The sequence below is a fragment of the Ambystoma mexicanum genome, chromosome 4q (genome assembly GCF_040938575.1).
Source record: "Ambystoma mexicanum isolate Mex_15411 chromosome 4q, UKY_AmexF1_1, whole genome shotgun sequence".
Taxonomy (NCBI): domain Eukaryota; kingdom Metazoa; phylum Chordata; class Amphibia; order Caudata; family Ambystomatidae; genus Ambystoma; species Ambystoma mexicanum.
Window position 1 is genome coordinate 1,005,771,391 of NC_090928.1, and position 27,354 is coordinate 1,005,798,744.

The window sequence follows — 27,354 nt, forward strand, 5'->3', positions numbered from 1 at the left end:
CTGCTGTCATGACTTCTCCATTTAAATGGGAAAACAAATACAATTCTTCACGATAATCTGAAATTCCTAACACATAGGCTGTGCTGATTGTCTTTTTTAATTCTTCAAATCCTTCAGTCATCTCATCCAGTCATACCATCAGTCAATATTATTTTGCTCTTTCCCAAATGTGCTTCTTTAAGCCCTTTTAAAAGTGGTTGAATATATGTACTGTAATCAAAGGCCCAGGCCCTACAATAGTTACATAGACCTAGAAAGGGTTGCAAATCCTTCACTGTTTTAGGTTCTGAAGTCTTTCTGATTGCCTCTGCTCTTTCGGTGTCACCTTTCTCCCCTTGTGAGAAATCAACCATCCTATGTACAAGACTTCTTCCTGACAGTATTGTAGCTTCTCTTTGTCTACTTTATATCCTTTCTCTGAGAGTATAGTCATGAGCTTAACTGAATCTTCTCTGCATCTTTCTTCTATTTTACTACACACCAAAATGTCATCTACATATTGTACTATTGTGCTTTTGAGCTGAGCATTCCATAAGTTCATCTCAAGGCCCCTGTTAAAGATTGAAGGGGATTCACAGTACCCATGGGGCAAACGTGTAGGTTTCAGACGAATATTTCTATACGAAAAAGAAATGAAATCATGTGAGTCTTCTTGAAGGGGAATTGAAAAGAACGTGTTTTTTAAATGTATGACTGTGAAATATTTGGCATTAGATGATTGCACAATATTGTCCTGGGATTTGGAATTAAAGCAAACTCAGCTTCAACTATGTTGTCCAGGGGGCAGAGGTGCTGTATATATCTCCACAACCCCCCATTGGCTTTCTCACTGGGTACACAGCCGTGTTACATGGGGAATCGGATTTGGTACCAATATTCCTTGCTTCATTAAACCAGAAATGGTCTCAAAATATACTGTCATCCACTTCTCTGGGCATAGGATATTGCTTTGCACGTAGCAAAAGGGCTTGCGGTTTAAGCTTGATTTTAACTGCTCCTACTCCTATTAATAATTCCATGTCATATAGACTTGTAGTCCATAAAATATCTGTCCGTTTCTCCAAAGTTTCCTGGATATAATAACAGTTTCTTTTTTATCAGAGCCATTATCTGTGGTATTTCTATATCCTCTACTTTAATCCAATAAGTGTGACTTATAAAGAATACTGATTAATCATCCCAGCACTCATCCTTAAACAACTCCTCGTCCGTCAAATCTGTCAGCCTGTAGCATTCAATAAGGGCTATAACTGTTCTCCATCCTCTTGCCTCATCATCTGTCCCATGAAGAACCACCCTTTCCTCTCTGACCATTGCTGCTTCTAACTCTAAGGGAATAATCTGCCCTACTTCCTCATCCATATGGATTTCTGGTTTGAACAAAAACACATCAGGTATTCTTAATAGTTTATCTATCAATCTGGGCAATCATGATAAGAAAATAGTCACTCCATACAAAAATACTTCTGTGTCTAAAGAAACTCCTCGTAAGTCTTTCTGGAGGGTAAAAGCCAGGTTACACTCTCTCACATTCATATAATGTATGCCTGGAGTGGAACACACTATTCCTTCATCTGTTAAAGATATTGTCATGTTAAGTTTTGTTTCAAGTCACACCCTGATATGTTAACTGGCGTCTGCCTAGAATATAATAATGTCATCGACATGTCATGTTCTCCTATATAGATTGGTAATTCATCTGTAAAGTAATCTCATTGCCACAGAGAATCCCTGCACATTCATGGCAATACCTGACATTGGATATTTTCCCTCATGAACACAGGAATGAGTTGCTCCAGTGTCTACAAGAAATTAAAATGTCTTACCTCCTATCTTCACCTTCACCTTCACCCTTGGTTCCTCTTGGGGGACTGGTGTCACTGGTAGTACTGAACACACCAGGTCACTATGTGGGTTTTCCCATTGTGGATATAAATTCATCCCTGTACCTGTGAAAGGATTTACTCCTATCACAACCACACTTTGCAATTTGTGTGGGGTGCTTGCTGGGCTCCTGTAGTCATATGTGGTGCCATAGCATGCTGTGTCTGCGCTTGCTGAGATTGTACCTGCTGTGTTTGCATAGGTACTTGCTGCAATTGTTGCAGTACATATGTCTGAGCCTGTGTATGATTTTTGGCATAATACTCCTGTGGTTCTGTATTATATACTGAAACACAGCACATCCCCCCTCTTGGAGCTGGCCAATTCTGCTGCATGCCTCCTCTGCTTCTGCATGTTCTGGCTATGTGTCCTATTTTTCCGCAATTCCTACATTGTTGCTGCTGTCCGCCATTAAGTCCTCCTCTTCCATGAGGGCTTTGGAATGCACCTTATACTCCTCCTCTAGGCCCATTCCCTCATCCTTCTTGCCAGAAATGTTACCCACTCTGATCTGTGGGATACACTATGTTATTTTGTTTCACTGATTGCATCTCCTGTGTTGCCCCACCTTCATTACCCATTAATACCACTCCCTCTACGGCTATTCTAGACAACTTTTTTCTGAACTAACTTCGCCTCCTCCTGTTTCCTGCTTGAATTTCTTCTTATTTTTCTCCTGCATCAATCGCTAACAATCTGCTAACATAAGGCAGGGATACATCCCCTGCACTGCGCGATCATGCTTGTGATCGATCAGCATATAGTGCCGATTCTGGTGTTCTCTCTTTCGGTTCCTTTAAATTTGACCATTTTACCCCTATTTCTATATTTGATTCTTTTGAAAATCCTCATGCGCTCTCCCTTCACCCCTTCACGTTCTCTCATTTTCTTCCCTTTCTTCGTCTGAAATTATTATGTCCCTGTGTGTATGCCTATAATACTTTTCTGCATCATCAAAATCTAGTCTACTCAAAGAGACCGCTCTATGCTGGTCTGCTATGGTATCATCTGATCTTCCTCCAGTTACCCTTGGTAGAGATCCTTCTACATTCGCTTGGGTTTTGTACCCTTCTTTGTCCCTCATTTGCTTATATAAATCCCCAATTATTTGCCCTTTGTCTCCTATATACCACTCTTCAGCCCATGTTGGAATTCTTGGTATTACTTGCAGCTCCATGCCGGACTGTTGTGACCCTCTTTCTTCCTCAAATCTTTCTTGTGCTTCAATCGGCACTAAGCTTCTATGACATAGATATTCTATCTCATCATCTTTTAGTCCCCTACTTCTGTTAGTTTCTTCTTCCATTCTCCTCATCTCCCTTAATTCATCTTCCTCTCGCCTTCTTTGTAACCTACGTACTTTGATTCTTTGTGCATTTACCTCCTCTCGTCTCTTCTCTTCTAGTCTCTCCTTTTCTTTACTCATATTGTACCTTCTTTGTTCTTCCCTTTGCTTACATTGTCTTTCCTTCTCTTCTTAATATGCTCTCTCTTCTTCTTTTTCTTTCTTTTCCCGCTCTTCTCTCTCTTTTCTTTCTCAAACCCCATCAATGCCTTTATGATCCAACTTGAGTGATATTTCTCCTCCCTCCCATCCATTCATTCTGTGCTATTGTTATTCCCTTAGCCTTGTCTTTTATTTATTTCTGCTTCCTTGCTTGCTTCTCCCTCTATGTCCATCCGTCTATCCTTTCTCTCATCATGCTGTTTACTTTCATTGCGTCTTGAGGTATATTTTTGTTCTCTTCTTTTGCTGTCTTCCGTGTTATCCTCACTATTATAAGCAGGGGGCTCATATGTAAGATTAACATACCCCGCTGCTGCTTTCAATTCCTTTAAAGGATACAATCCCTTCTCCTCTGTATCTATGCTCTTATTTCCAGGAGAGGAAAGGGGAGCCGAAGGCGTTACATATGTAATTGTTTTTTTTATTTGGTTTGTAAGCGCGGATCCGGGATTCAAACCTCTGTTGCTCTACATGGTCCAGCGCATTGCCCCTGCGCTATCCTCCGTTCACTGATTGAGCATCCACTCCTTCTCAGCTGGATCTTGTTTCTCGCTCAGATACATTTTCCATAACTCTAGAACAGAAAATCTTTTCTGTAACTTTTTCCCCATGTATATAGTATGCAAATATGTTGTCATATGTCACAATATTGTCTCAGAAATCCTTAACACCCCTATTTGGTGGCTTTTTAGTGCATACCCTACTGTCCCCTTGGAGCCAGGAATCGATGTACCTACTTTTCTTTGTTATAATACCTAAAAATCCTGTTAGTTTTATATATATGTTATTTACAACACAGTCCCTCCCTCTCTTTTTGCCACCACCAATGTTCTACTTACATAAGTGGCTGAGCTCGGCATTGACTCTCCCTCAACTGACCAGTTTGCCTTCCATCCATGGGCACCTGCAGGGACCGAACAGGAATTTCATCAAAAAGGGACCTGCCAACCATATCTTCTTACATGTGTTTGTGTGAGTCGTTTTCCACCGGAAGCTCTGCAGCCTTCTGGCTAATGACAGGACCAGTCGGTCTTCCGGAGGTCTGGATCTGGGCCTAGGTCGATCAGACCCAAACTATCCGCACTGCTACCAAAATATGCTCTATCATCTTGAAGAGTCTCTTGTGCTGGATGGAATTACCAATAAAGATCTCAGACCAAATAACCAGACAGACTCAAGGAATATGGCAAAGTACTAATTTATTCTCAATTTCATAAATCAGAGTAAACTGGCAGACATCGGACTGATGCATGAACACTCACACACAAACTTGATTATACCCCACTATACCCCACTATATGTCATCTCTGACATCATCCTACATGGCAAACTGTAAAACCTATTGATGGGAGAGATTGGTTAGGGGAACATATCTACTTATAGAATACATATGGGTTTGTACACTATTGGCTGTCTCTTATCCATAAGACGCGTCTCAAACTACCTCCAAATACGTATAATACTGATTATAGCGGCAAAATGGCAGCGGATTGGTCTATGCAACATTGTATAGCAGGTTGCCCCATAGACCCACTGATTGGTTGGCATCCCCACACAACTTTTGACGTTCGTCTCGGCCAGCAGCACGTAAATGACATGAAACCGATGTGCTTAATTTGCCCCAGATTACTCGCCAGTTTCCCAATTAGTCCATCATCTCTCATCAGTTCGGCCATGAGCCAGAGTTTCTTGACTATAGTTGACCTTGTAGCCCACTCTCTGTTCTTGGACATTCAAGGGAGTGCGAGCACATCACTTTCTTCATCCAAAACTTAATGAATAGCCCTCGTTTTCAGCTTCTGGATCACGTGCTAGGTGACATTGATCATCTTGGCATGTAGAGACTTGCTCACTCCACTTTGTGTAGACTTTATACACTTTTAATTGTCCAATACTTGGCTCTTGTGAATGTTTTCTTCTTCTTTAATCTAAGAGAAATATGTCTCACTACCACAACTTATCCACCTGCCTCCCTTTGTGCATTGTAGCTATTCCTTATAAATAGCATTTTTCATCCTGGGCCAACATAGACTCTTCTCTGTTTTTCACACAAAGCTGTTTTCCAGTGTCTCCTGACTCTGCACACTTGGCCTGTCTCTGAGGTATCTGAATTGAATCTTTACACAAGCCAACGTCCATTTTCCTATCATGGCCATCCTTGCCAAGTTATATTTTCCTCTATAGCATGCGTCTATATGTCTCATCTAACTTGCGTTACTGTGTATTTACACTTACTGATCAGCAAGTTACTTTGTCTCCTTTTTGCATAATCACTTAATAATTTCGTACATGTTTCTCTAGTCACTACTGTTACATTGTTACTCTTAAGTATTTTCATATTGCTTCAGCATGTCTTTGCACATCTTCTTCATGACATCACTCTGCCCTCGTCCGATTTCACTCAGTGCTCCATGATGTCCAATCGTGCATGCTGACACCCTTCCACTCAATATCCTTCCACTCTCTCAGTGTGAGGATACATTCAATATGGTTGTCTGAGTGTATATCATCTCTCATGCACTTGATGCGGTATAGAGTCCCATATAGGGCTATTCTCCTGCTGTTCAAGTATGACGGCGTTGAAGGGGTGGGAGTTTGGGAAAGTACGTCCAACTGCTTCTCTACTGCCTCCACATAGTCAGGCAAATTATGCCAGCAGAATTTATGTGGCGCTCACAAAAATTGCAGGCAGAGTGCATGATGGCATATAATGCTGTCAGGGTACATCCTGGTGTGGCAGCATGGACATGCTGAGGGCCCTGTTGGCAATTAAGTGGGGTTGTGGGAGGGGTAAATGTAGTATAAGGTCACATAACATTCCATAATATAATATAGCACACCCCTTGCCTAAGAGCCTTAAACACAAAGAAGGATGCTTTTATTAAAACAAACTTTGGGCTGAAAGTAAAGTTAATCTACATCCTTATCTTGCCTGAAAGCCTCCCAGTGTGTTATTAAACAGAGCAGAAAGAGTTTCCCTCGCTTTGCCCAAATGGTTTATAAACAATGCAAACATTCACTAGTGTTTGAATGGCAGATGGTCTCCTATGACCTAATCTGAACTATTGCTTCTAATTTCAAAGACAAAGGCTAAGAAGGATTTCAGCCAAAGCAAGGCATTGGAAGTGGTAAAAGAACTGCACAATAAACCTCTCATGGTAAACAATAAAGACATTCTATGCGTCCTTGTAGGGCTGCCTCCATGTGGAATGTCAAACGGTTCCATATTAGACAACACATTGGGCCTCATTATGAGCTTACCGGCACAACTGTTTCTGGACCAGCACACTACGGGTTTGCCTGCCGGAGCTGCTGTGCCCGACAGGTCTGACCCTGCCGGGCACCGTGGTCGTGGTAGGCAAAGCGGTCACAGAAGCACTGCCACCGTTAACAACGGTGCTGGTGCTTCTGTGGTCCCCATTCCGATAAAGTCCAATGGGGACTTACAATTTACCTGTGCCTGACTTCCCAATCTGCCAGTAGCACCGACATAGTAACCGCTGGACCCGTAATGAGGCCCATTATTTGATTTATTTATGTTATTGTTTAAAGTGCAGACTGAGCTCGAGAGCAGCAGAGCGCTGTATAGTGTGTGGTAGCCAGTGTTTGGGTTAGCATCTTTGAACAGCAGCGCAGTACTGTGAGTTGTGCATCGGTATGTGCATACATTGGGATTAGTCCTTGGCCAGGTGTTGGTGAAAAAGACATGTTTTGAGAGATTTGCGAAATTGGAGAATTATGGGGGCATTCCGAGCCTATACCAAGATCGGTTTCCAGAGGGTGCGGGCATGACAGGGATGGACTGGGAGTCTAAAGTGGCCCTAGAAATCTTTTTCAAAGTGTCTTCATGTTGCACCGTTTAAGTAGATTTTATGGGTTTCTCCCCAAAACAATTTGGAAAAAAAGTGTCTAAATAGTGAATTTGAAAGCACACTTCTCCCTATTTCCGGAATGAAAAGTAGTTAAACATAAGGAAAAAAGTGACACAGAATATTGGTTACGAATGAGGACTAACATATTGGAAACTTTATAACACATTCTTAATACCATAGGGATGTGTTAGATGAGGAGAGATGGATGGGAGGAAAGATGTGGAGCACATGGAAAAGAGCGTAACAGGAGCAGAAAACCGGGCTCCCCACACAAGAGGCCCATGGTACCGAGGCCCACCAGGAAATCTTTGGAGTTCCCTACAGGTCAGTCCATCAGTGTTTATTGTAAGATAGAGGAGAGCAAAACGGAGCAGAGGAGAGCGCTTGAGGTGGCACACACCCTTGTAGCAGCAGCCTTGCCTCATACAGAATGGTACATAACAGAGCAAAGGGTAGTGGGCTAAAGGGCTTAAATGGGTCGGGGTGGGGTTAGGGTGGAGTTGTAAGGGTAAAAAATGCAGGGGCTTGGTGGGGGGGGACTTCGCCAAATAACATTTTTTTTTTTAATTCAGTGGTTTTTTCGCGGTTTTACGTGCAATGAAATGTACCACTCTGTAATTGTGCTCGGTAAAATCACATATAACCGTTTAATTCAGTGACGTGTCTTTACGCTCAGAAAGCAAGCCTCAACCATCTCGCTTTAAGACAATGTTAAAAATCTAGAACTATATGCTCCGTTCTTTAGCGGGACTACACCAGAATACACGTTTTGTTTTGCCCTGACCTCTGAAGGCTCTTAAAGACAGAATATGTGACTTTTGAACTTGCTATCTGTATTACACGCTAGCAGAGCCGTTGCTGGGCGGCTTTGGTGGGCTATAGCCCTGGGTCTTTCGGTTGTAGCCCCGGATAGAAGCTCAGGGGTTACAACCAAAAGGCTAGCTAGCCCCGAGTCCCAGCAGTCCCGACATTAGCATAGCCTCTGACCTTTCCAGACCTAGCAACACCCCTGCACTCTAGTAAATGGTTCATATTCCGTGTGTGACCTATAAAGTCTGGTGATTATATATATTTGCTGAGCGTTCTTTTTTTTCAAGTATCACAATTTTTCCATTACAAGCACATTTTTTTATTTTTTTATTGTAACATATAGTTTATTACAAACTTCTATTACAATTTTCCTCTCGTTTCATTGTCCGATTTACTCTAAAAACAGCATATCACATTTCAGGACTGCTACTTTCTCAGCCCATTTTTCCCATCTTGTTCCAATTTGTCCATGTTATCAGCCAAGCGAAATACAAGCTTAAACTGCTTACTGCACACATAATGGCCTGATTCATGGAAGTGTTTTATAATGTCACAATCCCATAGGAAAACGTTCCTTGAATCGGGCCCTATAGGAGGGTTCTATGTGTTTTTGCTGCAGGAATTTCACAGCAGTATTTTTTCCGTTTGTTGCAGCAATATGTTGAGGGACACTCCCCGCTCCGAATCCCCTAACGTCTCCACATCTAATGATGCCTCACCCGACCTCTCCACTCCCGTGGAATTTTGTGGCAAAAATTCTGAGAAAAGGAACACTGTAAAACATTCTGCAGTAAAATGACTATGGTAAAGAGATTGGCTACCACATACACAGTTGAGCTTCAACGTATGCCACACGCTAAACGGGTTCACTCTTTATTGCACATACTATCTGACGCCATTATGCAGATTTTTCAGCACCGATATCCATATGCAGTAATGACTGTTAATGGACTCCGGATCCTCAGGGTCGCCACATGCCGCCACTGGGGCAGCCCTCACATAGCAACCATGCAGATTTTGTAACACGAAAGTTTGAAGTTTAAGAAACTCTGCATGTGTTTTTGTAACTTAAAAAAAATGAACATTCATCTCTGTTAGGCCGTTACAGATTAATCGGTTTCAGTAAAACATGTCAGAGATGATTCAGACGACGGAAACAGCAGCTGAAGCCGTTTAATGTGTCCAGTTTATACGGGACGGCAATTTGTCCCATTCACTACAAGAAATAGGGGTTCATATCACACACTTACAGATCAGTTCCATGGTGAAAGGTGCGGGCACTTTGCGCTTCTGTCACCTTAGTGATGTAAGTGTATTTTTCTCATCGGTGTAAGTGCTGCTTTTCATGTGTGCCTCGACCCCATAGACTTTTATGGCATGTTAGTTGTGTTGCCTGCTAGCACAAGATGTGGCACAAACGATGCCTCCGAGACCACATGCTGGTTACGTGCACAGCATAGAAGGTAGGAAGAGCACCAGGGCATTACAGCATGCACGAGTCACTCACCACCACATGGGCGCCTCGACTGGTGGCAGAGAACAGTCTGTAGAGGGTGACGACGCCATTCGGTTTCTCCGGAGGACTAATGTTGGCCACCACCGATGTAGAAGATACTTTCTGGAGCGAGGGGGCATTAATACCTTCCGGGGCAGCAGGTCCGGTTCTACATCGAGCCCACAAGCTGGGTGTTCTTCCCGCAGAATTCACTGCCCAAACCTTGAACGATAAAAAAAAAGACATTGAAAACGTGTTAAAAAAATGTGGCGCAGTGAACCAAGTGTCTGATGCAATGGGGCGTTCTGCAAAAAAATGCCGATCACAAAAATGCCGAATTTCCCAATGCACATATCCACGCAATCATATGTGGGGGTGTTGGACGGGGTAATACAAAATATAAGGGGAATCTGCAGGGCCCGCGGGGGTCTCCGCCTGCATATAATTGCAGTGACATGGGCGTCGGGGGAGGGGCGGGGGGGAGCTCTAGGGGGGAATCGACTTTTTGATTTTCAGCATTGTTTTCCTAGTAATCACACAGATCCCTGCAACCCAGTTAGACAGTTTACCGGATTGGGGGTGGGGGGTCACTATTTTGCTGGATATCATACCACAACCCCTTTTTCAGCTCCCATTACCCCACCCTTTTTACTTTTTAGAAGGCGCCACATGTTACCCCTTTCTCCCAATGCACAAGAGATACCCCAGTAAATCCTGTTTTTTAAAAACATTTCGGGATGCAAATTCTTGCGGTAAAGTGACCCACTCCCGTTGTCGCAGTCACTTACTGCTAGATGGTTCCATAGCGAGAACATTCTAGACCAGGGGTCTCCAACCTTTACGTTAGCTAGAGCTACTTGTAGTGGAGGCCAACAGTGGAGAGATACTAGCGGGCAAAATCCGGGTGGGGATATTTATAAACCTCTGAATTTTTACCAATATTTTTTTGGCCCAATTATTTCCTCTCTATAAACAGATGGAATAACATATGCCTTTGCGATTATATTAAGAACTTCAAAAACCTCTTTGTTGCATTATTATTTATTAGTAGCTGTCTCAAAAAGACAGATATTTGTTGGACTACCACACAAATATCCTGTCATTTTTGTGCCCTTCCTTTACATTTTATGAAGGCTTTCTACATGCTAGGCACACTATTGTTTTCCAAATTCGCATTTCACACTTCCATAAAAAAATAAAAGTAATTTCCAAATTGAAAAATGCTGCTTGCGTTCACTAGTTTTCGTTGAAATGTTTTTTTTTGTCAGACACCACACATACCCTGTTATTTGTGTGCCCCTCTGTGTTTTAGCACAGGTTATATTTATAAAGATGTTATATGCTTATCAAACTGGTTAATCACAAAATAAATGCTTCTGTTGAGCTGACAGCAGTTTTTAGGAAATTAAACTGTGGGGTTAATGGGTGCTTACTTTTGATTTTCACTACAGGGGCAGAAATATCCCCACCTCCATCCTGAATATAAGCAAGCAGCCAGCCCAACCTATACCATGGCCAAACACATTTTATAGCACTTTTTCTATGATTCCAGTGCTTTGCGGACTACACTCAGCTCATTTTCAGGCTATCCTCAGCCACCTCTCCTCCCTCCCTCAAGTCTGACTGCCTGTCCCCAGGAGTGGTGTGCTGCCAATGATCTTTGCCTTAATGCCAGTAAGACCGAGATTCTCGTCTTTGGAACACCTGCTCCCTCCTTTCCTGTCACTCTCTGGCCGGCCTCCCTTGGCCCTCCTCCTGCTCCCACCTGTGAGGCTAAAAACCTCAGGGTCATCTTCGACTCCACACTCTCCTTCTCTCCTCACATCTCTGACATCTCTAAGAAGTCACACTACCAGCTGCACCTCCTCAGAGGTATTCTTCCTTTCCTCTCCTTCCCCCAGGTGCTCAATGTCTCCAGAGCTCTGGTTCTCTCTAGGCTGGACTACTGCAAGAGCCTCTTTCCAAATCTGTCTGCTTCTACTCTCTGCCCTCTGCGACCGATCCAGAACAGGACTGCAAGACTTGTCCTTGTCCTCAAGCCCAGGGATCCTATCTCTCCAGGACTGAAATCTCTGCACTGGCTCCCAGTGGCTGCGAGGATTAAGTTCAAAACCCCCTGTATGGTCCACAAGGCCTTCTGGGACCTGGGGCCTCAATACCTTCAGCTCTCTCTTACAAAATATCTTCCCTCTCGAACTCTTTGCTCATCCGCCTCCAACTCCCTCAGGGTCAGTCGCTTCTCCAAGCAACGATTTGGTGGTAGATATCTTTCCTCGGCTGGGGCCTCCCTCTGGAACAGCCTCCCTGTCTCCATGAAACTTGAGGAGAATCATCTCCGGTTCCGGAAGCACCTCAAAACCTTTCTCTTTGCTTCTGCCTTTTCTCCTCCTCTCCCCTGCTGACTTCCTGGCTGATACTGAAACTTCACTGGTCACCTGCGCTGGTCACCTGGCAACCCCCCCTGCTCTGAAGCCCAACCCCCCCCCTCCAGTCGCACACCTGCACTGCCTTCCTGGCAACCCCCCGCACTTAGGGACGGTTTTGTACCCCTACAGTTCCACCACTAGCACTTGACACCTGATGTCTGCACTACCCTTGTACTTGCCACCAGCTGGACAGACGCTACTGATTGTTATTTATTATCCCATGTACTGCACTGTCCCCTTCCCCTCGCCCCTGCACTTTCCTCCTTCCCCCTTCCCATGCACTTGCGCGATCTGAATTACACCTGGCCTAGTAGGATCATTGTCTGTCTTCTCTCTGTTCCCCCTCCTTTGCCTCGTCGTGCCTTGAAAAACTTATGATATGATATGATACGGCATTTAGTTTTGAATATATAACATCTCAGCATCGGTCTGTCAACCTGCTGAGCTACCCTGGTAGGCTTCTACTGTACAGCGTGTCTATGAATCGCTTAATGCAATAAAAGTGGGTGTACCTGTGTCATGGAAGTGATTTAAAGTGGAAATGTACAGTGTGGAGTTTGGAAAGAAGCCACATGAAAGAAATTGCATCATTTTTAAAAATATTATTTTGAACATTTCCAGGCGAGCAGCAGTGCTACTGTGATATTTTCATTGCGTGGTCACAATGATCCTGATCCTACCCCAACCCCTCTGACATCTCTGGCAAACAAGAGCAGCTTGCTTAAGCAAGACAGTGTTGGGGGGGCGCACAAGGCCAACTCTGGTACTACAGGCTGCCTGCAGAAAGAGAACGTGATACTGACATCTGTCAGGGAAATTGCAAGCAGCTCCATGTGGCACAGCAGCCAAGCTCCCCGCCTGCAATTGGGACGACCAGGGTTCGGATCCTGATCAAGGAAAATAACCGCAAAAACACAGCAAGTGTTTCTTTTTCAGTATTTCCAGCGCGGGCGACTGAAGAGGCTCAAGCGAACTACTAGTTGCCCGCGATCGACCGTTTGGCGACCTCTGTTCTAGACACTCCACTCTTCAATCTCTCAGCCCTCCCTGTATATCAGTGCAGTAAATGGCCCTGCCTACATGTGGGTGCGAGGGGGAAACGACCAGGTGGGCAGAGGGTTAACAAAGGAAGAGAGCACTGAAGGAAGTGGTTTCTTTCCCTCGGAAAGAAGGTGGGGAGGTGGTGGTGAGGGAGAATTGCTGAGGGCAAGTTTACATTTGAAAGAAGCTGGCCTCTGGTTGGCCAGTTAGCTTTGACCTGCACATAGGTGAAGCAAGAGACCAGAATCAGAGCACCCCAAGGTGTCCACTCCTGTTGTAGAATGCGGTGTGAACAATCAGTTTGTGGCCACAAAAAGGACACAGCCACACTGTTTATTTGAATTGTGTTTTATTGTTTAAAGCAGAGACCTAGCACATGGGCATCCAAGCGCTATACAGGTTTTGGGTAGTGTTAAGATGGATTTCTGAACTCTGACCTGGAGGGGCAGAGGTTCAGAAGGCCAGCCTAGTTTCTTGGAACAGGGTAACCTCTGGACAAGCCAGACCAATCAGGGTAGCGATGGCGGCGGTCAAGACTAAGGCCCTCATTACGACCCTGGCGGAGAGGGGTTTACGCCAGCGTAATGCATGGCGTACCTCTCCGCCAGATTACGACTTTCCGTAGCGCCATGGTGATTTTTACGCCCGGATTTTCCGGGCGGAAAAATCCATGGCGCTACGGGACCTCTTGTTAATTACGCCACCGTAATATACGGTGGCGTAATTAACGCCTTCCCCACTCCCATTATACCCTATGGGGCAAAAATGGGAATGGGGAAGGGTAAATGGGGATTGGGGACTTACCGCCCCGCCAAGGTCGGAATGGGGTGGTAAGTCCGCCAACCCCCATGGCGGAGTTGGCAGCTCTGCGCCATGGTCCATGGTGCAAATTGCACCATGGACCTCCGCCAGGGTCGTAATGAGGGCCTAAGTCTCAAGAGGGGTGAGGGTGACGGAAAGACCTCAATGAGCACACAAAGCAAGGACACTTACAAATTACTCCAGACAGGTGTTATATTAAAAATATAGACATATTTATTACAAGGCCTTTGTAACATCGACCATAGCAAAGAATCACAATAATACTAAAGTAAACCAACACATCACAATCAATACAATATATATACAAGACCGCGGGGTCTAAGGAGTTAGGAGCACGTAATATGTAGAGCACCTAGATGGGGAGGAAAACAGGCAGTGCAAGTAGTCATTAGACCCAGTTCGACATCCGAAATACACCTAACTAGGAGGAAGTCCGAGCCCTACGAAGAGAGGACCCTTATGCTCAAAAGTACCTGCACGCGCTGGTGCCAATGGACAAAGGAGGGCCTCTTCAAGGATATCAGGCAGTTCAGGAAGCTGAATGAAGCGATGCAGAACTAGCCCCCACTACTCAAGCAAGGCCTCCTCGTGTGGGCAGAGGCAGGGTGAGAGTGCGGGATAGAGTTGCTATTTTGCAACAGCGGTAGAAAAGAAACAGGCTCCTGCGCGAAGGGCCACCGGTTGGGGTATGGACTACTCACCGGTCCCCGACGCAGGCAGACCCAGACTTCTCCAGTTCAATTCACGTTGCTGGCAGGTTCAGCTGCGATGATCAGGACGTCTCAACACCGTGTAGATTCTGCTTAGCAGGATGCAGGGTCGAGGGTGTCCCAAATGCAGCGGACATGCACAGGTTGTTACCACAGCAGGGCAACATGGCAACCGCGTTTACTCGGGTCCGGGGGCACTCGTCTCACTTCAGACCTGGGAATGCCAAGTGTACGAATTCGGGGTGAGGGTGCCGTGGATGTAGAGCAAGCATTAGACCAGGTTTCAGGGGCTTCCCCGAAACGGTGGCAGTGACAGAGCAAAGCGTCCTGCGTAAGCTGGTCAGCCCACTGGTTGGCCCAGGGACACTTCCAAAGAGGCTTACTTACAGGGTTTGATGAAGGTGCTGGGAATAGTTGATCCCACTATTCCAATGGGTCGAAGCGCCTTCGCAGACCTTCTAGGACGATCAGATGCAGAGGGGTCTCGCAGGACGACAGCAGTTCAGGGTGCCAAACCTTCAGCGGGTCACCAGCGGTTCCTTGACTCAGCTTCTTGTTGCAGGATACTTGGCTCCTTATCCCTTGTTCAGTGTGAACTCAGGAGATCGACCTTGTAGTGGTGTTTTCAGTCTCCTCTTATCCAAAGTTCCCTTCGCGCCAAAACGGAGAGGGCCCAATGGGAGATCTGCTCACAAACACTCACACCATACATGGACCTATCATGGACCACGGTGGTCCCAGGCATTCAGGACACTCTAGACTCTCTGGCACCCAGGATGTGTATTGGGAACAGACATCCCAGCCCACATCCTGGAGGCACACACAAGGCATGCAGAAGCCCGCGAAAGCGTTGTGTTTCGCGGGAAAGTGCATGACCAAATAAGGACTGCGCCGGGTCGGCTCAACCTGGGGGAAGGTGAAGGGGCAAGACGGTCAGCGGACAGGACAAAGAACCTCGTGGCATGGCCATTTTGGGAGCCAGGTCACCTATTCGTGCCAAACGCGGTAAGCGCGGATACATGGCAAAAAAAGGGTTCAAAACACAAGAGAAACGATAGCTGCCACCAGTCCCGTCCGTGACACACTTGCACAGTTCATAATAAGTCCAGCGAGAGTTTCTAGGGCCTTTGGAATGACTAGAGACCCAAGAGCGCGGTAATGTAAGTTATGGTGCACTCTTGTTTCATGTTGCACAAAAGCTGCAACATGAGGAAAGGACTAAGGGAAACGGAGTCTCCCAGTACTGTCCCCATAAGAATTGAGTGAAAGCCCAGAGGAGTGCGGCAGAAGGCTGCGCTTCTCTGGCAAAGTCTAGATCAGGGTGTAAAACAACAGCAAAAAGTTTGGGGGTCGCCACATGGAGGGAAAATTACATACAATTATGAAATCTTTCCTAACAGGTAGCCACTATTTGGACTGGCATCTTTTAACAGTAGCGCAGTACTGTGAGTTGCGAATTGTGTGTCAGTCCGATTGTCCATGAAGGGTTTGCATCATTAACGTTAAACTGTGTTTCTGCAAATGCATGAAGGGTTGCAGACAAATGGGGACTCATTATGACCCTGCCGGTCCACAAAGAACGGTGGCGGTAAGTTGTTTCCAGATCGGCTGATTCAGAGTCCTGCAGGCGGGAGGTGTCACTCCCGCCAGGTCTAACCTGTCATGGACGGAACTGTTATTTCCATGGTCCCCATCCCCTTGGAGTCCTATGGAGAGTCCTATGGGACTCCATGGGAATGGGGAATTACAGAATTCCGCCTCCAGAATTACCGGGTCACAGGGGTTGTAATGCCCCAGTGATTCCGTCAATCACGGAGGCGGAATGGTGATACGGGTCAGGCGGCAGCCTGCCGTTTTTTTCCAGCACAACTACCGCCGGACTCGTAATGAGGCCCATGGTCTGTCAAACTGCTTAGAGTAAACATGATGCCAACCAACAGGTGGTGATAACAAATGCAATGTCACATTCTCTCCTTGTTTCGTGAGATGCCAGGTGATGGGGCACACAAAGAAGCACAGCTACCTTCATGGCATAGAGGAAACTCACAGACCACACCCTGGGATCCACTTTGGAGTGGTCTAGATAGAATATCAGTGTAAGTCTTGAAAGTTAAAGAGGGTGGTTGTGGAGTTATGTTTGGACTTGGCAGCTGCAATCTGTATTCAGTAGTTCATTTAATGCATCAGTATTGCATGCTGGTCATGTATTGTTAATATTTCTATTTTGTGCATGACATTGGTGATTTATGTTTTTATTTGTTGATGGTTTTGATAAAACTGCTGCTATTTCTATACTCTACAAAAAGTGGTCTCTCAATTGCTGGTCAATGTTGCTCATGGTGTCAATGAGTGCTTGTGGCATGAATGTGCCAGTCATGCACTCTGTTGCTTTCCATGCACTGTTCAATATTTGTATGCAGAGTCTGCTTCAACATATGCTCTTAGTGTCTGAGTATATAAAAAATGATATTTATGAGCACATGTTCATATATGTTCAGTATATTTACTACTAGCATTTCACTTGGTGAATCAATAACATTATTATTATTATTATTATTATTATTATTATTATTATTATTATTATTATTATTATTATTATTATTATTATTATTATTATTATTGTATTTATTGAGCACAGACCAAGCATTGGGAAGACATAAAGCACTTAACAAATCATAGTGGGAAGGACACAGTGAGGGAATCAGAAATGCAAGGGAGCTAACAACAGTGGAGAGGGAGAGCACACCGTTTGGCAGCAAGGGTTCTACAAGAAACCAGGTGAGGAAACAGTGGGAGCCGATCACCAAATCTCAGATAGGGTGGGAAGTCCAGGGTGTGTAGCCCTAGGTGTTATGGAGGAGCCATTCCTTAAAGAGCTGGGTCTTGAGCTCCTTCCTGAAATGTAGAAGCGAGGGGGCGAGTTTGATGTTGATGGGGAGGAGATTCTAGAGTTTTAAGGGGTTCACAGAAGGACTGTCTTCTGGTTCTTTCCTTCCTGCACTGTGGAGTTTAGGTCTGCACATGTCTTTCTGGTGGATCGTAGGACTCTGGAGAAGCTGAGTTTCTTAGTGAGGTTGATTGGAGACTTTAGGACAATAGTGTTGTAGATGATGCAGCAGGATTTAAAGATGACACACGCTTGCAGTAGGACCCAGTGCAGATTTATGGGAGTCGGGAGGATGTGGTCAAATCTGCAGAGTTCTTTTATGAGTCGTGCTGTATGTAGGATACAACTCAGAGGTGACAGAGTAGTTGGCGGAAGGCCTTCCAAAACGACATTGCCACTATCCAGGTAGGAGAGGACCAAAAGTTGTACAGCAGATTTGAAGTTGGGATGAAGTGCTTGATTTTCCACAGGTAGGGAAAGTTGGTACCAAGCCATTTGTATCCCACTTGCAATGTGCCATTTGAAGGAGAGGTGTCTGTCGATGTCTGTCGATGTCGAACCCAAGGAACTTAGCACAGGAGGCCATCTGAGGTGTTAAGCCCTCATGAGTTATCACAGAGAGTCAGGTCTGGATGTCAGGGTGTTCAATGAAATTGGCCAGCAGTAGGAATCTAATCCTGGACTGGTTGAGCTTCAGGTAAGCACTTGACATCCAGGACTGGATTAATGTGATGCAAGCCTTGAGCTGTGATATGATATGACATGATAAGGCATTTATAACGTGCCTATACACAAGTGTTTCTAGGCGTGACGAGGCAAGGGAGGGGGAACAGAGGGAAGACAGACAACGATCCTACTAGGGCAGGTGGCATTCAGATTATGCAACTGCAAGGGAGTGGGATCGGGGAAGTGCGGGGGAGGGGTGATGGGACAGTGAAGTACATGGGATAAAAGAATAAATAACAATAGTAAAGTATGGCTAGCAGTTGGCAAGTGCAGGGATAGAGGGTAAGTGCAGGCATCAGCTGTCAATTGCAGATACCGGGACTGTAGGGATACAGAAAACAGTCCCCAAGTGCGGGGGTTGCCAGGAAGACACTGCAGGTCTGCAACTGGCAGGGGAGGTGGCCTGGGCTGGAGATCAGAGGGTGGCCAGGTAACCAGTGCAGTTTCAGTTTCAGCCAGGAAATCAGCAGAGGAGAGGAGGAGAAAAAGCAGAAGCAAAGAGAAAGGTTTTGAGGTGCTTCCGGAACCAGAGATGGTTCTCCTCAAGTTTCAGGGAGGCAGGGAGGCTGTTCCAGAGGGAGGCAACAGCTGATGAAAGAGATCTATCACCAACTTATTGCTTGGAGAAGCGACTGACCCTGAGGGAGTTGGAGGCAGATGAGCTAAGGGTTTGAGAAGGAAGATATTTAGGAAGAGAGAGTTGAAGGTATTGAGGCCCCTGACCCCAGAAGGCCTTGTGAACAATGCAGAGGGTTTTTAACTTAATCCTCGCAGCCACTGGGAGCCAGTGCAGAGATTTCAGTCCTGGAGAGGAGATACGATCCCTGGGCTTGAGGCCAAGGACAGGTCTTGCAGTCCTGTTCTGGATAAGTTGCATAGGGCGGAGGGTAGAGGCAGTAAGATTTAGAAAGAGGCAATAGTCCAGCCTAGAGAGAATCAGAGCTCTGGAGACAGTGAGCTTCTGGGGGAAGGAGAGGAAAGGAAGAATACCTCTGAGGAGGTGCAGCTGATAGTGTGACTTCTTAGAGAGGTCAGAGATGTGAGGAGAGAAGGAAAGTGTGGAGTCGAAGGTGAGAGCAGGAAGAGTGCCGAGAGAAGCCAGCAAGAGAGAGACAGGAAAGGAGGGAGTGGGTGTGCGCTGAGGAGAATCTCAGTCTTACTGGCATTGAGGCAGAGGTCAGTGGCGGCACACCACTCCTGGATAGCAGACAGACAGTCAGTGATGAGAGATGGAGAGGCGGTGGCAGAAGGTAGCCTGAAAATGAGCTGAGTGTCATCCGCATAACACTGAAAGTTGGGGCATAGACAGGCAATGCGGTGGGCAAGAAGTGCCAGGTATTGGTTGAACAACCAGGGAGAGAGGTTAGACTCCTGGGGGACACCACAGGCAGAGAAAAAGATAGCGGAGAGGGACCTGAGAGGGTCGGGCAGAGAGGAAAGAAGTCAGCCACGACAGGGTCTGACTGGTGATACCCAGGTTATCACGGAGACGTTTGAGCAGGATGGTATGGTTGACTGTGTCAAAGGCGGAAGAGAGATCAAGCAAGATGAGGACACAGGGGGTGTTAGAATCAAGGTTAGAGAGCAGGTCTTCACAAATGTTCAGGAGAGTAGTTTCTGTGCTTCTGGTAGCTCTGAAGCCAGACTGATGGTCATGAAGGCAACCAACAGACTCAGTGTGGAGATTGAGCTGGGAAATGGGCAGCTTTTCTAGGAGTTTACCAGGAAGGGAGTGATGGAGATTGGGCGATCGTTAGCCGGGAAGGAGGGGTCGGCAGAGGGTTTCTTAGGAAGTGGGTGCACAAGGGAGTGCTTCAGGGGGGATGGTTTTGGAGGAACAGGGGTGTACCTGTTTGGACGAGACTTTCATAGATCGGACTTGTCTAGAAACCTTGTCAGCAGAGAACAGGGGAAACGCAGAGAAGGGGAGAGGAGAGGTGGCTGCAGAAGGGCCAGAGGAAGAGCAGTGAGTAGAGGGAGGGGAGAGGAGGAGAGTGAGGACAGGATGTCCTGAGTTTTAGAGATGAAGTGAGAAGCCAGTGCCATACAGAGGGCCTGCGAAGGGACAGGAGAGGTAGAGACTGGTGCAGGGTTGGCCAGTTCCTTACAGATGTTAAACAGTTCAGCCGAGTTATTGGATGCCGCAGAGACTCAGGCTTGGATATGAGCTCTCTTTTTGGTGAGGACAGAGAGACGGTTTTGCCTTTGGAGCAGGCCGCAGGCCAGTTTGTCAGAGAATGTACATGAAGTGCGCCATTTCCTCTCAGCCCCCCTGCACTTGCGTTTAAGGGTAACGAGGTCTGTGTCATACCAGGATTTGCACTTGGCTTTGCACTTCATGCAGATTCTCATGACAGGGGCAATAATATCAAGAGTATCAGATATAGCAGAGTGGAGCATGGAAAGGGCTGTGTCAGGGTGAGAGTCAGCCAAAGGGCAGAGGGGGTGAGAAAGTGAAGGGGAAAGCCTCGACTGACACACACTTCACAGGTCGGATGACCGAGAAGGTGGGTGGCAGCGATGGAGGTGGCTTGGCCTGGGGGGTACAAAGGGTGAGATGGGAGGAAAGGAGAAAGTGATCACTCCAGGAGAGAGGAGTGGTGAGAGGTAGAGAAAGGGGAATGTCAGAGGAGATCAAGGCATCCAGAGTGTGCCCTGCAGAGTGAGTTGGGCCAGAGGGTAGAATAGAGAGGGAGAGAGAGTTACAGAGTTGCGAGAGGGTCCAGAGGGGGGACAAGAGGCATCCAGGTGGATGTTGAAGTCTCCAAGAAGAAGGAGTTGAGTGGCCGAGACCAGGAGTAAAGAGGAGAGGTCAGCCCACTCAGAGAGGAAGGAGGAGATCTGACCAGGTGGCCGATAGATAGTAGCCACAATAAGGGATTGGTTAGGAGAGGGAGAGAGCCTGCAAACGAGGCATTCGAAAGAGGAGTGGGCCTGTGTAGGAATGACGGAGGCAGGAACCCACTCGGGGGAAGATCAGGGCTACACCCCCTCCTAAGCGATTGGACCTGGGTGCGCAGAGGATCTTGTAGCCGTCAGGGAGGAGAGTGTCAAAGCTTGTGACAGAGTTGGCCGTGAACCATGTCTCGTTAAGACTGAGGACCTCAAGGTCAAGTTCTTCCCGGAGGCGGCAGATGTCTGAGGAGTGTTTGACAGCTGAGTGAGAGTTAAGAGTGGCAATATGGAGAAGGTTGCTGCCCTTGAAGGACTTCCGGGGAGGGGTACAAATCAGAGGCATGCCATGAGGAGGAGTAGAAGGAGTTTGAGGGGGGGCAGAGAGGAAAGGAGAGGGCAAGGTAGCCAAGGAGGAGGCAGCAGGGTGAGGCAGTGATACTGAGGGGGAAGAGAGGGGACAGCAGGAGAAGAAAGGAAATTGATGAGCCGCGGGAAGCGTCTATCAAAGAGGAGAAGGTTGGCCTGAGGGCATTGGACCTAGACAGTGCCATTCACATAAACATTAATGATGACCTTAGAGGACTGGAAGGAGGCCAGGAGGGTCTCCCACCGGGTGCCACCATTAATGGGTGAAGAAGAGAAAGAAGAGAGCACAGAGACCATATGTAGGGTCCATAGGTCTGGCGAGGGAACGACAAAGAGGATGTCGGTGAAAGTTTGCCTGGAGGAGGCGCTGGTATAGGTGTCAGCGATAGGGAGGCCTGGGTTAGAGACCAGTATGTCCTTTTTAAACTTCTTTCTTCCAGATTTAGTGAGGAGAGCAGGATAGTCGATAGAGAAGCAGTTGGAAAAAATAGGAGAGACAGAGAGCACTATAGAACAGTGGGGAGAGGAGAGATGGGGAAGGTAGAGGGAAGGGGGAGCACTAGGGAACGACACAGAGCAGGGTGCAAGTACAGCGAGAAGCGGGACGGTTGAGCAGTTGGCCAAGACAATGACAATTCAATGAAGGATATGTTGGGGTACAGCTGCTTGTCATCTGCGTATTGGTGGATGTAGCTATAGTGGGTTCAGAGCAGTTTCCAGTAAAGATTGTAAATCACGCGGGGGAGGATTGATCCTTGTGGGATTCCATAGATGATGGGTTGGTGACCTGGAGTAGTTCATTTGTACGAGCTGGAGGCAATTAATACGGTAGGATGTTAACAAGCTAATAATGATTTGCTGATTCCCAATTGGCGATGTCAATTGTCTGTAAATGTCTGGTGATCTACTAGGTCATGGAGAACCAAGAGGCAAGGATGGGCAATAATTGAGGCGTTTAAGGGCATCGTCCATTACCCTCATGGTAGTTTTCTGTGCTGCATCTTGGTCTGAAGCCAGATGGATAGGACGGAAAGAGGTGGTATTCTTTGATGTGCTGGAGGAGTTGCATAGCTACTCCTTTGCCAAGGACCATACAGTAGAAAGGAAGATGTGTGATGAGAAGGTAGTTGCTGAGATAAACTAGGTGCAGTGTTGAAATCTTGAGAAAAAGAAGGATTTGTTCAGTCTTGAGGGTCGAGAGGAAGGTGGCTTGATTTAGGGAGCAGTCGATGATTGTCAGGTAAGGAAGGAGTGCTTCAGTTAGAAGGGCCTTGAGTACGGTGGCAGGGAGGATGTTGTCCAAATAAAATGTATCATTGAGGGATGCTAGGTTAGCAGTGAAGCCTTGCATAGTGACTGTCTTGAAAATTGTCCAGATAGTTGTGGTTTTACGAAATGGGAGGGTGGTGTACTGTCAGTGACAGAAACACGTTAAACAATCTTCTATGAGGCATTGGTACATTTTTAATCATTACGATTTTAATCATTGATTGATAAATGGACTTCTGCACATGATCTCGATGTAATACATAATGTACACATTGCAGTTACTGCTTGTACATATTTGCTTTCATAAGTGTGTATCCATTTAATGATTGGACACTATAATAAAAGTCAAAAATGTTGTTGAGTTGACCACGTGCGGTCCCTCGTAAGGATAAGAGAGCTTTGGCAGATAATTTAATACATGTATCAGTTTTTAGCACCAGCTTGGTGGGAGTGATTTATTTTTAATCCCATGAGTGAGGATTAAAATGAATTCCAGTCCATATAGACAGACACACATATGTTTGTCTATATTTATTCCACAAACAGCAGTCATTCCAAAACCCACTTGTGTCATCCAGCGAATGATTTCAAATATTTCACAGGGATGATATAGGTCCAAGGAAGTACAGATTTCAATGATAATACCAGAATATCAGCCTGGTTGATTAGATGCATTGTTCTCTAAGCATGCAAATCACTTGAAATATTCACAACACATCATGTCATTTGGTGTACAATGTGAGCTGGACACTGCCGTGCGGAGCAGTGAACCAAATTGACCAATCTCCTTTGTTTAATCAGAAGCTTTAATCAACGTAATCAATTCCCTTTGTTTGTTCGGCAGAGGAAAGGTAACTAAGTATTCTGGATGTTCCATCGTTAATTAGGGGACCGACTTTGCTACACTGCATTCTGGCCTTTACATCCATAAAAATGTAATCTGTGGGTTGATCAATTACAACCCCAGGAAGATTGCAAAGGGAAAAGTAAAGTTATCTTAATTATTTCTCTGGTAAATTCACCTTCATGCCTTCCAGCTTTTGCTAGTATTCTGCCCTCTGGCAGAGGCTTGATGAACTACCCAAATTCTAGATACATAGGAATGGCTCTAAAATGTTCATAGCTCCCTGTGGTGGCTCTTCTGTAAACATGCTCTGGTTTGAATTGTATTAGATATAGTTGTCCACTATTATACATTGGAGAAGGCAACCCAACTTTAACACTTCGGTCTAAAATTCTACTTACAACCAGTGTCACTTTTTAGTTACTAGAGGAGATTATCTAAAGTGTCGTACTTTCCATTAATACATGTAATCAAGTAAATTCAACATTTCGGTTCAGAATTAAAATATATATGCACAGGGCAAACATTAGAGTCTAAAATTACTTTCCCAATGTCCAATTAATCTTCCAGATTCCTAGACCTGGTATTTTACTACCATGTAAGTGGTTTAGTATTAACACTACCCAACTTACTGTTCACTTGGAAAACTATGCACTTCGAGCTGCTTTCAGGCCAAATATCCTGACCTGTAGCTCTTGCAGAGATTGAACATGTTATCTGTTTTACCCGAGTCACCCCACTATTCTCAAGTGAGAGAGTACCTGAGAGGCTGCAGGCTTCGATGGGTCAGGGTGTCCTAAATGCACTGTGTTCCCTATGCACTGTGTTGATTTGTGGGCTCCTCTGGCTGGATGTAGTTTATCAGATGTGATAACAGTGAAGTAAAGCTTACTATACATGGCAGGGGGGTCCATAGCAGAAACATCCTTACACAGTCGAGTTTGGACTCCTCGACATGTTATTTCAGAGAAAGTGGGGGACACACATTGGGCCTCATTACGAGTATGGAGGTAGCCATGCCTCTTTTAGCGGCATGGCTACCCCCATACCGGGTACCGGGTCCAGGTCCGGGTTCAGGAAATAGGGAATTACTGGGCCATTCCAACCTTGGAGGACCCAGTAATTCCCTTTCCTGGAAACTGGACCTGGTACATCCCCATTCCCATTTGAGCCCCCATACGGCTCAATGGGAATGAGGAGGATGCTAACAACGGGCCGTTAATGATGGGCCCGTTGTTAGCATCCTGGTCTGCTAGTGGGTCCCGCTAAGGACGCCTGGTTTCACCAGATGTCCTTTGCGGGACCCGCGAGCAGAACTCGTAATGATGCCCAATGTCATTTCTCATTATGGATCCCACGGACCCTTGAAACATATGGCAGCAGAGGCGAGCCTGTATCTAGCTAGATATTTGAAAGGATCCAGGATTCCTAGTCACAGTCATATCAGAGCAACTGTAAGAAAGACATGAACGCTCTAAATGAGGTGGCCACCAATGTTTGAAGGGTTGCAAGCCTGTGGTTGGGTGCAAAGCTTTCACTCATTTCTCCATATGATGTTTAACTTGGGGGTCTGCAGCCATGCATGATTGACATCTGGGTTCTAAATCCTAAATGCAGGAAGATGAAGCCAGGCAGAGAAACAATGAAAGGAAGGTCTGCCAAATGTGCAACCCTCCAAGATCCGTCTCTGAATACAATGTCTGCCAGTGTGTGCAATTTAGTGTCCCTCTCTCTGACAATGCGGGACCATCTGTATCCTAAACCCTCGAGCTCCACTGCTTTGGAACACCTGGCCCTGGTCATGCATAAAGATGAACACAATAGAATTTCCATAGGCGATGGGATCTCCCGTCCCCTGCGCACCTATGAATAAATGGAAAGAATTTCCAATCAAGTTTTGTGACAAAGTTCTCATGAGTATCTTAGTAATTTACTGATCCCGAATTTCATAAAAAAGATTTATGCATGTGTGATTTTACCATATTTCATAATAGCACTATTTTAGTGATTCATATAAGTCATTTATTTTATACATTTAAATCTCAAAGAATTCCAAAATCAATCAATCTCATGGAGTTCAAAGGTAAACCAGAAAAAACTAATAACAATAAATGGAAAAATCAAACAAATAAGTACAGAGCTCTACGCGTTTCGAGAGATTATCTCTCTTCTTCAGGAGCAAAATTCATTCAAAAGTCTTTTTGTAGTTCAAAAGTCTTTCTTCAATTTACCAAATTGGCTCAACCACTTGACATGATGCTCAATTTCGTTGTGAGATAATGCAAAAGTCATCTATTCGCGTCAATGTGTAGTTTTTCTAATGAGGTTAATCGCCTCTGTGAATTATATTTAGTATGAATTAGTAGTGAATAATATCGAGTATGTTGAAATTACTGGGTGGTTAATGAACACTGTGGTTACCTGTGAATAGGATAAAAAATCCTCTTTTAGTTGTATGGCTGGGGATGGTCTCCCTTCTGAGTCGGAATCCAATTCCTGTTCATAGTCAGTACTGACAAGTTAGATATGTATATGATGATTCCTTCCCTCTGGTTTTACACAGCACCTGTTTTGTCAATAATATGTGTGAATCATAAATATGCATATTATAGTTCTTCATCTAAATTACTTAAACTAAATGATTGGCGAGAATACTCATCATTTTGTGCCTGAAATGCAGGTAATGGCCGTGCTCAAGATCCTAGTGTCGGCCACAGCATACAGTCTGTGAAAATGAGCCTAACGTTAGTGTCAAAGACTACCTTTTGGTCCATAGGTTTACACTCTTATTCGCTACACTTACCTGATTATGTCGATTAAGTTGGTACACCCGCGAGGTACCAAGGATTCCTGCCGTGCCAATCGATCAACTTCAATATGACGCAACAGTTGTTAGATATAGTCACATGATGCGTCCGCATGGATCACATGATGCTGGGAATTATGGGAACCGTAGTTCCCAATCATTGGATTGAAATCATACGATTATGTTTCTTTATGTTTCAGAATGGTCTACTCGTATGGTGCTAGTATGTAATACTAAGCAATTTAATGTACGTTCGTAGCATCACTGCTGCTGCTGTGTATATTATATTGGAATAGATCACGTAATGTACGTAACCATTGCTGTTCTGTATTTTATATTTACAGTCCTCACACAATTCATGTGATCTAGTCCAACGACAGTCATACTGGGAATTGTTGAGTCCATGATTCCCAGAGATTAACAATAAACGTTAAACTTGAAATTTAATAATCTAGGATAAACAACCTTTTTGTTGGAGTACGAGGGCCGGTGGAATTTTGGTCAGTCAATGCCTAGGCTGATGGTGAAAGCACCAGTCATGATTTCGTCCTATGTGTGGTGCAAGTTGACTGTATCCTGATGATCTTGCCTACCTGGACGGTTATTCCATTATTTCACAACACCATTCTCAGGTGTCCAATTTCATTATAATAACGACAACAGTCTGATTTATTCATCATTTAAAAACCTAATTATTCTCCAGTTCATGCTATTCAATACATTAATATCACATCTGGGTTTTCTGTCCTACGTTAAGATCAGTGTTGCTATTCAGTTTGATCACAGTATCGTTACAAATTGTGTTTATATCCAATTCAACATTCAAAGGTACAATTTCTATGTTGATGATACACTTAATATTAATTTAGTCCCATTCATTTGCATTTTCAGTAGTCACTTATAACGTGTGGTTCATTTCAACATAATGTCAATCCTAACTTAGTTCAATATTCCTGTATCCTGGGCTTGCTCATAAGTATACACTCAAAGAAAA

The 27,354-nt window shown here is 45.3% G+C and overlaps 1 protein-coding gene across 1 annotated transcript in view; it reads right to left on the bottom strand.

Moving 5' to 3' along the window:
* Nucleotides 1–27,354, bottom strand: part of USH2A (usherin) — a 4,817,015-nt gene that overhangs the window by 220,038 nt on the left and 4,569,623 nt on the right. The window contains exon 65 of the mRNA XM_069608572.1: nt 9,581–9,790. Within this exon, the coding sequence (XP_069464673.1) occupies nt 9,581–9,790 (210 nt within the window). The remainder of the gene's footprint in view (nt 1–9,580; nt 9,791–27,354) is intronic.